The sequence below is a fragment of the Sinohyriopsis cumingii genome, chromosome 12, assembly GCF_028554795.1.
Source record: "Sinohyriopsis cumingii isolate HCF-2022 chromosome 12, ASM2855479v2, whole genome shotgun sequence".
NCBI classification, from domain to species: domain Eukaryota; kingdom Metazoa; phylum Mollusca; class Bivalvia; order Unionida; family Unionidae; genus Sinohyriopsis; species Sinohyriopsis cumingii.
The window spans coordinates 35,879,804-35,893,464 of record NC_142972.1 but is presented as its reverse complement, the minus strand read 5'-3'; the positions used below and the strand labels follow the sequence as shown (position 1 = coordinate 35,893,464).

General features: G+C 35.9%; 1 protein-coding gene across 1 annotated transcript in view; it reads right to left on the bottom strand.

Annotated features, from left to right (window-relative positions):
• Positions 1-13,661, bottom strand: part of LOC149786253 (RING finger protein 17-like) — a 200,178-nt gene that overhangs the window by 27,558 nt on the left and 158,959 nt on the right. The window contains exon 37 of the mRNA XM_089976633.1: positions 9,172-9,321. Within this exon, the coding sequence (XP_089832759.1) occupies positions 9,172-9,321 (150 nt within the window). The remainder of the gene's footprint in view (positions 1-9,171; positions 9,322-13,661) is intronic.

Here is a 13,661-nt window from a genome sequence, read left to right as displayed (position 1 = left end):
GTGACATGCATGATACTGAATTCTGGAAAGTCTTTCAAAGTACTTGTATACAAGAGCTGGTTTTGTTTTATTGCATAAATAAAAGTGATTTCATGTTGTGGTTGCAAACTATTTTATGTGCTCTAAAAATGTTCCACTGTGAAAACACATACAGTAGTTCCTATTTATTTATACATACAGTAGTTACTATTTATGCACACATACAGTAGCTACTATATATGCACACATACAGTAGTTACTATATATGCACACATACAGTAGTTCCTATTTATTTATACATACAGTAGTTACTATTTATGCACACATACAGTAGTTACTATTTATGCACACATACAGTAGTTATTATATATGCACACATACAGTAGTTACTATTTATGCACACATACAGTAGTTACCATATATGCAAATACAGTAGTTACTATCTATGCACACATACAGTAGTTCCTATTTATTTATACATACAGTAGTTACTATTTATGCACACATACAGTAGTTACTATTTATGCACACATACAGTAGTTATTATATATGCACACATACAGTAGTTACTATTTATGCACACATACAGTAGTTACCATATATGCAAATACAGTAGTTACTATCTATGCACACATACAGTAGTTACTATTTATTTATACATACAGTAGTTACTATATATGCACACATACAGTAGTTACTATTTATATACAAATACAGCAGTTAGTATTTATGTGCACATACAGTAGTTAATATTTATGTATACATACAGTAGTTCCTATATATGTATACAGTAGTTCCTATTTATAAACACATACAGTAGTTCCTATCTATTAACACATACAGCAGTTTCTTTTTTTAAAAACATAAAGTAGTTTATATTTATATATATAGTACCATATTTAGCATTTATGTTGGGACACAGTATTTGTTTATTTAAAAGTAATTTTTTTGTGCACTGTATGTTCTAAGGCACATCATTTTTTTTCGAGTTGTAAGTTGTGGGACACCTTTTAAATAATCTGAAAATTACATGTCAGAAAATACACTAAAACGTAACTTTTATTAAAGAAAACTTTAAAAAAGAAAATGCTGTGAGTGTTATGTACATTTTTCTTCCTAGATGCAAATTTGCTAAGAACAAAAGCTCAGGTAAGAATGAATCATTTGTGTATATGAGAACGAGTTCAACTTTTTCTATTCTAATTTAAGCTTCAACAAAGTTTTTTTGAATTAACTGTCAAGTTTGATTTGCCATTCGTGCTCGTTACATGACTTATTTTGGCAAAGTTACTACCGAAGAGCACAGTATAAAATATTCACTGTAATTACGTAAAAATGTATTTACAGGGAGAGAGAGAGAGAAAGAAAGACAGATACCAGTATATAGTGATAGTACAGAATGATTGATAAACATACTAACTCCGAAACCGAACATTTTTTATTGACATAATCCAAGTACAGCTGAACAAATTTGAATGCCGCTAATATATTTAATTTAAATCCTTCAATCTGTCCACATTCTTAATTGCCCACTCAACCTCCTCAGGCTCAAATCCATCAAATTTTTCCTCTTCACTGTTGCTGCCATCACATCCAGTATCTCTTATGATACTGTCCTCACATCCGTTCAAGTTATTGTCAATACCACAAACTTTAAATGATTTTCAGATCAGATCTGGCTTGTCCCAAAACTTTCACAATCCAGTCCACAACTGTTTGTTTATCTGCACTCTTAATACGAGACGTGTTTTTATTTTCTTTGGAAAGGCCCTCTGTTGCTTTACGAACAAAATTTGTCCAGCTTTTCCTCATGTCGGACTGGTTTATTTACACTGACGTCTAGTGGTTGTAGCTTGGAGGTACACCACCCAGAGTATCTGCAGGCACCGTGTTACCCCTTCTCAAAGTCTGTTTTACAGCATCTGTAATATGCACCCAGAATGAATCCATCAATAAAAGAGATCGTTCCTTTCCCGTATACTTGAGATATATCTCTTTAATCCACTGCAGCATCAGCTCCTCATCAACCCAACCCTTCTCCTGCACACGTACGATCTATCCTTTTGGTGCCTGAATATCTTTTAGCTCCCTCACACCACGAAAAATGATCATTGGCGGCAACACATCTCCTGTTGCAGAAACTGCAAGTACAAAGGTTAGATGCTTTTTATCCGCATCAGTTGTGTGAATTCTCACACTTTTAACACTTTTCTTTTCGACAGTTCATCCGAGAATGAGATCACAGTATGTAGGAGTTTCATCCATGTTAATTATCATCTTGTCTTCGAAATTGTCTTCTTTTCTTCTTGCCTTTAATAATTCGTGGAATAATTTTATTTTCTCCTCCAAATCTTCTGGGAGACACTGGACCATCCATGTCTGTGAACAAAGCATGAGGCTGTGTCGTTTAAAAAACCTGCTGCCCAGTTCCTACAGGCTTGAAACTCAATTTCTGGACGCTGACTTGACAGAAATTCCTTGGCATAAGCACATATAGTGTCCACACTAACTGGGATCAGCAGATCACGTTGGATGAGAACCCACTTTGCAATTTTTCCATCTAACTCATTGCCATATGATACTTGTGTCCCACTAATTGCTAAATGTCCCCATTCATTCAGCTGCTGAGAAAAATCTATTTTTGACCGAACTGTAATGGTTGATTTGGGGAGTTTGAAATGTCTTGCTGTTACTCGAATTTATTGCAATTTGGAGAAATTTACAACTTCCTATTTTTGCTTTAATGTAAAACGCTTGTAGTGCCCTCGCCTGACATCATCATTTTCGTAGGCATCATCTCTCCTGACTGGGGTCTCCAATTTTGTGTCTTTCTGCAGCTGGTTCATTTTATTTTACATCACACTCCTCCTCCCTAGCACGCTCTTTTGGTCAACCTACGGGCCTCTAAGGTGAAGCTTTAGGCAACGCATTTTCTTTCCATGCATGAGGCAAGGCCTTTTCACTACTTGACTATCGCACTACAAACTTATCCATAATAGCGGAGATCTATAATGTGGTTTATTTTGTTTTATTTTTATTCCCCTTTATATATGCTATGTATGCGATAACAATGACTGCGAGGAATCACTTTTTGTGTAAATGTGTGAGAAGTTATCGTTTCAAAGTGTTCCACTGTTTCTATTTATTTTCAAAATCCCAGTGAAAAGCGGTAAAAAGAAATCAAAGTTGGTTTCCCCATGTCAGCCAACTTTGTATACACATGTATAGTTATAAAAAAATCTTCCCACTAAAAGGAATCCAAAGTATGCTTCCAGGGTCGGCTTGCTTTCTAATAAATTAACTTTGTATTCGATATCCTACTGGTAAGTTCAAACAATGAATTTATGGCTGTTACAAAGTGTGTTTATTCAACACCTGGGCTTTCATTTATATGCCATCTGTAGTCATAATTGACACAAATGGGTTTTGAGTTCATCAGTGTAAATAGTATACACAGCATTAACTTTCTTTAATTATACTTTCTGTAATCCATGGAATCAAAAAGACTGTCATTTGTACTCAATGAATGTATTTCTAATAATGATTTTAGTTTGCAAGATATTGTCATATTGTTACCCTGGAAATAATACACTCTTGGTTATTTTGTACCTTACACCATGTCACGCATAAATGGCAGGTGCTTTCGAGCAATAGGGTTGATAATTCTCTCTCTTTCTCTCATTCATATGTGATTTTGCAGGATCCAGTTTTCATTCTCATGACATTCAAACCTCTGAGGACAACCAAACATGATTCGTTTTTCAATAATCACATCTATGACCAATTTGTTGTGTTGTCTGACAAGCGATAACACTATGGATGCATGTGCTACTGATATGGAGTTTGTGGATATATTATTTCTTTAATAAAACACTAATGATGACCAAAAGGTGAATAAATGATAATAGTATAAGGTTAGTTTCTTTCATTTTATTATCAAATAAGCATTTTATTTTTCTATTTTATTGTAACATGTGGTGGGGCTGGTTGCGGCGGGGGCTCAAATTGAAGACAATTTATTTCATTTCCTAAGTCTTGGGACACATGATGTAGGTTTAAAAATTTTCACCACATGTTCTTGGACACAAAAAAAATAATTACTTTTTCATGTCCGAACATATGTGGTAAATACGGCAGTTCCTATTATGTAGAGAAATAAAAGCTGCTTGTATATGTTTTCATTTATTGTACAATAGCTTGAGAAGCACAGCACTCCAGCACTATAAGGCCCATCATTATAACAAGGTTATAAAGCACGTACAGTTATGCATCCCATTTCATTATTCAGTATTAGAATGATATGTAATGTGCACTTTCTTATAAGCTCATCCACTGTAAAGCAGTGCACTATATGGTCCCCATGGGCAGTGTTATAATGAGGTGTTATAATGAGTACTGTATGTGTAATGTGCTTCATTACAAGGTGATCTCACCATAAGGCGTATACTCTATGACTACCTTAGAAACAGATATAATGAGGGAATACAATAATCATCATGTACTTCATTATAAGGCAGATTCACTATAAGGCAGTATACTCTATTAGTCCCTTGTATAGCATTATAATGAGTGAACACTATATGTATAATGTACATCATTATGAGTCAGTCTTGGACAGTGTTATAATAAGGGCATACTGTATGATCAAAATTTAAATATGCAGCAAAAAACATAGCAATTTACTACTAGTTTACCCAAAGTAAGTACTTATTTATACATTTTTCAGATGTTTGTTTTATAGAAGTTTTATATATATATATATATATATATATATATATATATATATATATATATATATATCTATCTATCTTCTCTTGGCATCAATCCATCTACGGAAGACAATGATGAAGCTCCAGAGTAAGTTGTTTCTCCTTCTTTCCAGCTCTCTTTTCAGCTTACTTTACGTTCCTGTCTTCCTCATCTTTTTGAATGCCCTCTCTGACAGCTAGGCGCCATGTGGAACAGTCGTTAGCACAGCTTTCCCAGTTGTTGACACTGATGTTGTCTGTCTTCATATCCTTCTTGCAAACATCTTTGCAGCGCAGATGTGGTCGTCCAGTCGGTCGTGCACCTTCTGCTAACTCTATGTATAATAGGTCCTTGGGAATGCGGCTTGAGTCCATTCTCTTGACATGGCTTAGCCAGTGAAGGTGCCTCTCGCTGAGAATTGAGAACATGTTGTTCATCTTGGCGAATTACAGAACCTCTGTGTTGTGTACTTTGTCCTGCCACTGGAGGTGCAGAATGCGCTGCAGGTATCTCAGGTGGAAGCTGTTGAGTTTCCTTGCATAGGTGGTCCATGTTTCGCTGCTGTAGAGGAGTGAGCTGAGCATGCAGGCTTGGTAGACACGCAATTTGGTCTTCTCTGTGAGGTTAGGTTGTTCTAGACCCTCTGGCTCAGTCTGGCCATCACTGCTGTTGCCTTGGCAATCCTGCCATTCACCTCAGCATCAATGGAGATTGAGCTGGAGATGGTGGACCCGAAGTATGTGAAGTTCTCAACAACTTCCAAGTTGTACCCATCGATGGTGATGGAGGGAGGGGAGTCTGCATCCTGTGCCACGACGTTTGTTTTCTTCAAACTGACGTTATATATATATATATATATATATATATATATATATATATATATATATAAAATTAAAATTTTAGCCCAATTCCTCCAAGAGATTTCCTCAAATATAAAGTGCAAGCTTTCTCACATGTAAATACTGGACAAGCTGAGATTCAAGCCCACAGAGGTGAGATGTAAGTGATCTGTAAAAGCGTGTGAATTGGACTGGGCCCACGCATTTCACTGTAATGCACAGTATAGTTGCCATGGAAGTATGACAAGACACGGTACTATGAATGTCAAGGATCTTGCTGGAAAAGATTTATTTCCCACAAAAGAACCTCGTATTTTAAAGTCATAATTATCAAGTTTAATGAGGAAGGACTAATTTTAAACAGTATTTCTATGTTTGTATACCACGCTGTCACCTCACTGTTTTGACAAATCTTGTACTTTTGGAAAAGCTCAAGAAGTTTTGAGGTGAGGACTAATGTTTACCATCAATGTAGGTGATGAAAAAATGCTGTAAAAATTTACAGTACAAATGACACTGAAATAGATCATCTGACAATCAACACACAATTCATGGTATTTCCTTGAAGTGGTAATAAATCATAAAAAATACCAGTTCCGATAGTATTCTCATTTGTAACTTACATGTATGTATAATGTGTACATTTTTTTATGTATCAAGTGTGAAGTAACTGGTGTTCAATGTATTTACAACCTGAAATTGTGTGTTTCAAATTAAAAATTACAATAAGGATTGTCTTGCATCATAGATCCTAATTCACTGTATTATAGGTGAGATTGTAAGTGGAGCAACAGATATAAAAACAAAGTTGAAAAATTAATACAAAGTACATTGTCATCAACCATAGTGTGTTTAGTAACTTTATAAATTTTGCTTACTTTTAGTACTTATTTCTAAGAAAACTACCAGTAGATTACATACATTTGAAAAAATAACTATATTTTTATATGGTGTAGGAATGACCATGTTTTCTGAAAGCTTCCTTGTAAACTGGAAATGCACAGGTATAAATACCCATGTAGATCTGGGTCTATGCAGTTTGTTAGAAGTAATCTTCTTCCAGTAATGTGCTGGGTTTCTCTGGAACACACACACAATGTGAACTATGTATATGTACTAGGAGGTCCAAGTGCAGCTAAAAACAGGTTAAAAATTACCCTGGTTTGAAGCTAAGTGATCCCTGCACCAACCCCTGCTCTGAACGCATCGATATAATTGGTGTTGACTAGGTTGGATTGTAGGGAGTTCCATAGGCAGTTTCCTGATGGGAAGGAGGAATCCTTGTATGCATTGACTCTGGTGAAGGGGATGAGAAATCTGAATGAATGTCCTCTAGTGTAAACTCCTGACTGGTGGAGGTGTGGTGTTGCTGGCATGTCTACTAGCTAGTGTACAATTAAGCATATTATAATAGCTTTTGCTTGTTTTCATTGGATATGAAGCTCTTCCCATCACAAATGTTGGAGCAAGGTGGAGAAACTGCTGGTTCATCAATGATAACCAATAGTAAACCCTTCATTGTACTATTTCAAGTTTGGCAAGTCGACACATTATCCAACTGTGGACATATTAAGATTTATGCCATGGAGATTTTACCTGTTCAGGGCATGGGGACAGGTTACTACGAAGCAATGCTATGGTGCTGTTAGCCTTCTTTGTCAATGAGTCAATGTGGTTGTGCCTTGATAACATGCTATCAATGGTGACTCCCAAATATTTGGCCTTGGATGTCATTATCAGTTTTTGACCATGGATGGAATATATGGCTGAGACAATCCATATCTTGTTGGTCCTTTGGATAACCTCACATTTGTCAGGATTGAACACCATTTGCCAGTCATTTTCTCATTGTTGTAGGCAGTCTAGATCTGCTTGTAATGGTTCTGTATCCTGGTCCAAGTTGATTATTCTGTACAGCAAGCAGTCACTGGCAAAATGGCTAACTTAGGAATTGACACTCAATGGCAAGTCGTTGATGTAGATCAAGAACAGCAGGGGACCCATGACAATTCCTTGTGGAACGCATGAAGTGATGGAGGCTGATGAAGATGACTGACCTTCTAGCATAATTTGTTAGTTTCTTCAATCTAAAAAGCTGTTTATCCACTCAAGGGTCTTGCCTTGGACACCATACTGATGAAGCTTGGCTGCCAGGCGCTTATGAGGGACTTTATCAAAGGCTTTGCTTAAGTCAAGTAGGATCACATCTATCAGCTATTTGCTGTTTAGACTGGCTGCCAGATCATGGAGTATGATTTTAAATTGGTTCTTGCATGATCTCTTCTTTCTGAAGCCATGTTGTTCTTCATATAGAACGTTATTATTGTCAAAGAACTTTATCAGGTGGCTATGGATGATGTGCTCCACGACTGCAGCAAAATGATGACAGGGAACAAACAACACAGATGTCAGTAGAACAAACAATACAGCCCCTGATTTGCCAGTGCATTATGTGATGGCAGTGCAAGGTCAATGCCATCTGCAGATGGGCTTGTTATATAAGCATATATGGAACATATTACAGATGATATCTACCAAGAAAAAAAGTCTGTAATCATTCAAATATATTGCTGAATTACTTGCTACCATCACAATCTCACCTCACCAAAAATGATAACAACAGAAACAAAATTAAACAAAATTCTGCTGGCAACTTTGTTTATTTCTTGTAAAAGTCATCTGTACTGAACACTCAGAAACATTTCTCAGCATATAATTCCAGAAACAAGCTAGATATTCACCAATACCCAAAGTGGTCAAGGAAATGTATGGTCATTTGCTGGACCCTATTCAATCTGTTATTCACATTTTGTATTCTAGCAATGGGACATTGTGGATTCAGCAATTCCAAACAACAGGTATGTACATACAGTAGCACTAATACATTAATTTAAAGAAAGGCACTTCAACAATAATGAAATCTGGAACAAACGGAGTTATTGACTGTTATGTTTTGCTACCATCTGTATCTAAAAAGTCCTAATCAGTTACCTGTTCCCAAGTGAGCATATTTAACATAAACATATCTACATTTATTATATATATTATTATTTATTAAAATATTTTTCATCTAATATTAGATACATGTAATTTAAATTAAAATTTAAATTTCAACCAAAATATTGCTGTTCACTGTCTACTCCACCATATTATGTGTTCCCCTCACCCCCTTGGCCAATTCCCGTTTTCATGAAAAACACCTCAAATTGTCTCCCTCATGTTCAGCTTTCTAAGTACTGATATTTTTCCACTTGGTAAATAACAATACATTTTCGTACAACCCTGAACAGGCATTGAGAATTAAAACAGTCATACTATGTTGATTTCTACCACAATTTTTTTTATTTAATCAGTAAGGAATTTATTTTTAGAGTTCTTAAAATCTGAGGAATTGTTCACTCTTTTTTGAGGAATGGAAAGATTTGCAGGTGTAAGATTTTTATATTTAATACTTTTCTTACCTTGGACAAAAGTCGCAATATATTCAAAAGTATCAAAAACACGATATTTTAAATCTCAATCTGTGGAACAGTTGGAGAAATTTTATGAATTTTACAATTATGCAGATCTCCATTTAGACCTGCTAATCATTGCAGACAATTACCTCCAGCACTGAAGAAATTCTCAGACTTAGTATTTCTTGATCAGTCAGGTAGAATCCCCTTTGGGCCATTCCTATCTGGACCAGGTGAGTCCCAAAATCCTTCCCATTCAAGGAGAGATTCACTGCAATGGGCTTGTCTACAGGTCGTTCCTGACAACAAAAGCCAATTCAAAATAATGAATTAACAGACGTAGTTTTTCCTCAAATGCATTTGGATAGATTATTTACATATAAAATAAATTTGTAAAAAAATCTGTGATGCCTTTTATTTCAAGGACATTGTTTATGAAGAATTTTATTAATACACTGATGTTTCTTGATAATGAGGTTCTACATCGATAAGACAAGAGAGGCAGACTAATACCAGTTTAGAAAGTGGAGGAAATATTTGCTTGTCATTATAAATAGCATTGACAAATAACATTTAAAAAAATCAAATTTGTCAAATCACTAGTAGGACCACACTGCACTATTCACTAAATGCTGCCGCTGAGATAACAAATACCATTATTAAGAGCCTATATAATTCAACTACTGAGAAAAGATCTCAACTGTAACAAGAGTCCCTAGAAGGGACTGATGCTCTACTGGATGAAAAGAATTTCCAAGAATCCAAGATAAAATCATTTCTTCCTTTAAACTGCCAAGTGTTGAAACCATCTCTGATATTCTTGAGCAATAATAAGATTCTGAAATTAACCATTCAGGTGGGGTAGCAATAAATAAAAAAAATCAAGATGGCTGCCATGGCATCTATGTTATATGTAAAATTGCCCCCATTAACATTCATAAGAAGCATTTTGATCAAAACCCCATGTTGACATGGTGACTCAGGAGAAATGGGAATGACAGGATTTTCAAGAAGTCTTCAGTCTATGGTGATCACATTGGATGTTAGATCCATTCGGCATAATTTTCATTTAGAACCAACTAGACATTACTAGAAACCTTCTGATGAAAACTCCATGATGATATGACTTTCTGTTTAAGCTATAACATGGTTATTAGAGGACTACCATAATAGCCATATTCGCACCATTTTTATTTAGGACCAATCAGACATTATAATAAGTCTTGGAAAGATGTCTTTTGGTGAGACATTATCATTGATCAAGAAGGAGCAGTGATAAAATTTTCAAGATGGCTGCCCTGGTGGCCATACTAGTGGTCTGTTTATTCAGGACCAACTAGCCATCATAAGAAGTCTAGTAACATTCTAATGTTGATATGACTTTCTGTTCACAAGGAGTAGCAATATCAGACTTTCAAGATGGCTGCCAAAGTGGCCATATTTTATGTCAGATTGGCACCATCATCACAAAGAACCAAGTATATATGATAAAAAGTTTTCTGGTGAAACCCAATGTTAGTGTGACGTTGCATTAAGGAAAAGCACAATAGCAAGACTTTCAAAATGGCTAGCAATGCATCCATGCAGGAGTTAATATTAGTACCAATTCATTTAGAGCCAACAAGGTATTATATGAAGACTTCTAGTATAACCCCATGCTGATATGACTTTCTGTTTAGGAGGAACAGTAGGACAAGATTTGCAAAATGGTTGGTGTGGATGCCAAACTGGATAAAAAAAAGGCACCAATTTTTTTAAAGGTCCAAATAGACATCATAAGAAGTCTTGTAATGAAAACACCCATTGATAAGAACATTCATTCTGAAGGGGTAACAATACCAAGATATTCAAGAAAACTACTGTGTTGGCCATACTTGATGTTCAAGCAGCACACCTTTCAATTAGGACCAACTAGATCTTGGAATGAATGTGTGTGTAAGGTTTCATGACAATCCTCCAAGTAGTTTAGGTGGAACAGCAATAACAAATTTACGTTAACCGATGACGGAATAATGAGCAATATGCCATCCAATAAACTTTTCTGATCTATGATCAGTAAAGCTAAAAAAGATAACCATTAACGTCAAAACCTTCAACTCAGGTAGGATTTACAACAAAAAACAGATCCTAATTTCATCTGCTCAATATACTGTGATAAATTTGAAATGTAAATTAGTTTGCCATGAGTCTAAGCTTCACTGCTGGTAAATTGGGACCAGTTCTGATAGTAATATTTATGAACGACTTTCTATTCACACACCTGCTATCTAAAATTAACTATTGCCTCTACCCACTGGAAATTTATAATCAGAATTCACTGTATCTTAATAATTTTCAGTTTATATTTATTTAACAACAAACTCAGCATCCAATCTGTAACATTCATGCAGATTTTTCAGGAGCAGTAGGCAACAGGAAGAGATTAAACATTAAGATTTTGTTTGGTTCATGTGTATAGATGTGATTTTCAATATGCTTATATTTTCTTGTGGACTGAAATAAACAAAATGAAACAAGGCAAGTAACGTCAACTTCTATTCTTTCATGTACTTGTAAAGTGTTTTGATTCCTCTGTTATATGACTTCAAGGATAGTCTCATATTGTATGTTGGTTTGGTTACATAGGATTGGATTTTTCATTTATTTGCTTTTGGACTAGAATGAAATGTTTTCACACCTTTTAAAACAGAAATTTTCTTACTGTCTGAAAACATGGAGAAACTATGGTATGTAATAGGACTTGACTATGATGCATGTTTATGACAGGGTTAGCATGATGGACTTGACTATGATGCATGTTTATGACAGGGTTAGCATGATGGACTTGACTATGATTCATGTTTATGACAGGGTTAGCATGATGGACTTAACTATGATGCATGTTTATGACAGGGTTAGCATGATGGACTTGAATATGATTCATGTTTATGACAGGGTAAGCATGATGGACTTGACTATGACGCATGTTTATGACAGGGTTAGCATGATGGACTTGACTATAATCATATGCTGCATACATATACTAAGTTTCATGATGCTGTTGTTGTAGGGTTTAATGCCATTTGTCAGCACAAGATAGGCTATACATGGCAGCCAGTATAAATAGTGGATGAAGAACCCGGGGAAAACCCTGGAAAGAACCACTGACCCACAAGAAGCTACTGACAAGCTTTCTCACATACCCACGCTGAACCTGAGACTCGAACCCAGGCAGACAGAGGTGAGATGGCAGTGATCCATAATGGTGAGTGCTTTAGACCACTCAGCTTCTCGGGGCCCCCCTAAGTTTCGTGACATCACTGGGAAAGAGGGAAGATATGAATAAAAATGTTAATCCTTTACCTCATGCAAGTGTCTTTGGACACCTCTACTCCATTCGCATGGAAGCGAATTTTGATGCCTCTAATCCATTCACATGGAAGCGCCTTTTGACGCCTGTTGTAAACATCAGCCATTTTGAGCTGGTTTTTGTAGCGCCACCTTCGGGGAAAACCCCCCTATTAGATACTACATTCATTTCTGCGAATGACAATTACGTCAGATCACGTGGTCACTGTTTATGCAGTGGTCGATATCTGCTATTTAAAGTAACTGGGTCATAATCTCCACTCTCCAAAATGGCGGTCGCAGATTTCATTCAGTACGTACGAAGTTTTCACAATCAGAAACACAACCATGAAAGATTCAATAACTTAGGTAAAGGCTCTGATATTGATGTAGGCAGCAATCAGTTTTAATAAATTATCAAATTCAGATGACTTAGTGATGTAGACGCAGACGAAAACCTGCAAATTTCGAGTATGGGAAATGGCACCTATGGTTAGTCATGCGGCCTCACTGACATGACGGTGAACGTGTTCTCTCAAGATTTTAAAGCACATAAAAAATTCTTCCGTGAAAAATAATTACACATCTATAACAATCAGACTTTACTCTTAAATTTTTCCACATATAATAGATGTGTACCAAAATGTAAAATGGTTAAAATTGCTGTTAAATGTAACATACACTACATTGCTTAACAGTTCACAGGCAGGCCTATGTGTATGGGGTTGACTAGGTAACAGCTGTTCTATTTACAGTGCGCTGCACTTTGTAACTATGCTCTGTGAGGTAAAGGGTTAAATAAACATCACTTGTAACTGGGGATTCTCATAGAAGACTATGCAGAAGTATAAAAATTGGGCCAATAAATATCATAGGTTACTGCTACCAATTAAGGTGTTGAGGCTATTAAGAAAACTTACTGTACTATACCTACAGGCAAGAAAACTGAATTGGTAACCAAGGTATATAAATGGCATCATGTTAAACAAGCAGGTCACATCTGTCAATTTTAGTTCTGATAAATTCAAGGAATAGGAAGGAAAACAAGAGTCCCTTGATGGGACTTACTCTCTTATGGCTCAAAAGAATCTCCAGAAACCCAAGACAAGACCAATTCTGCTGTAATTTTATTCTTTCTTAAGTACTAAGCTGAGAAATGAACCTACCTCAGATACTCCCGATTACCTCCAATATTTAATATTTGGCAACAAAAATGTTTGCTTACATGTCCGAGTTAATGTGTTCACAAGATGTGAGTGCAGGACAAAAATCTTTCTCGTGTTTTTGACTCAGAACCTGATGTCATAGAAAA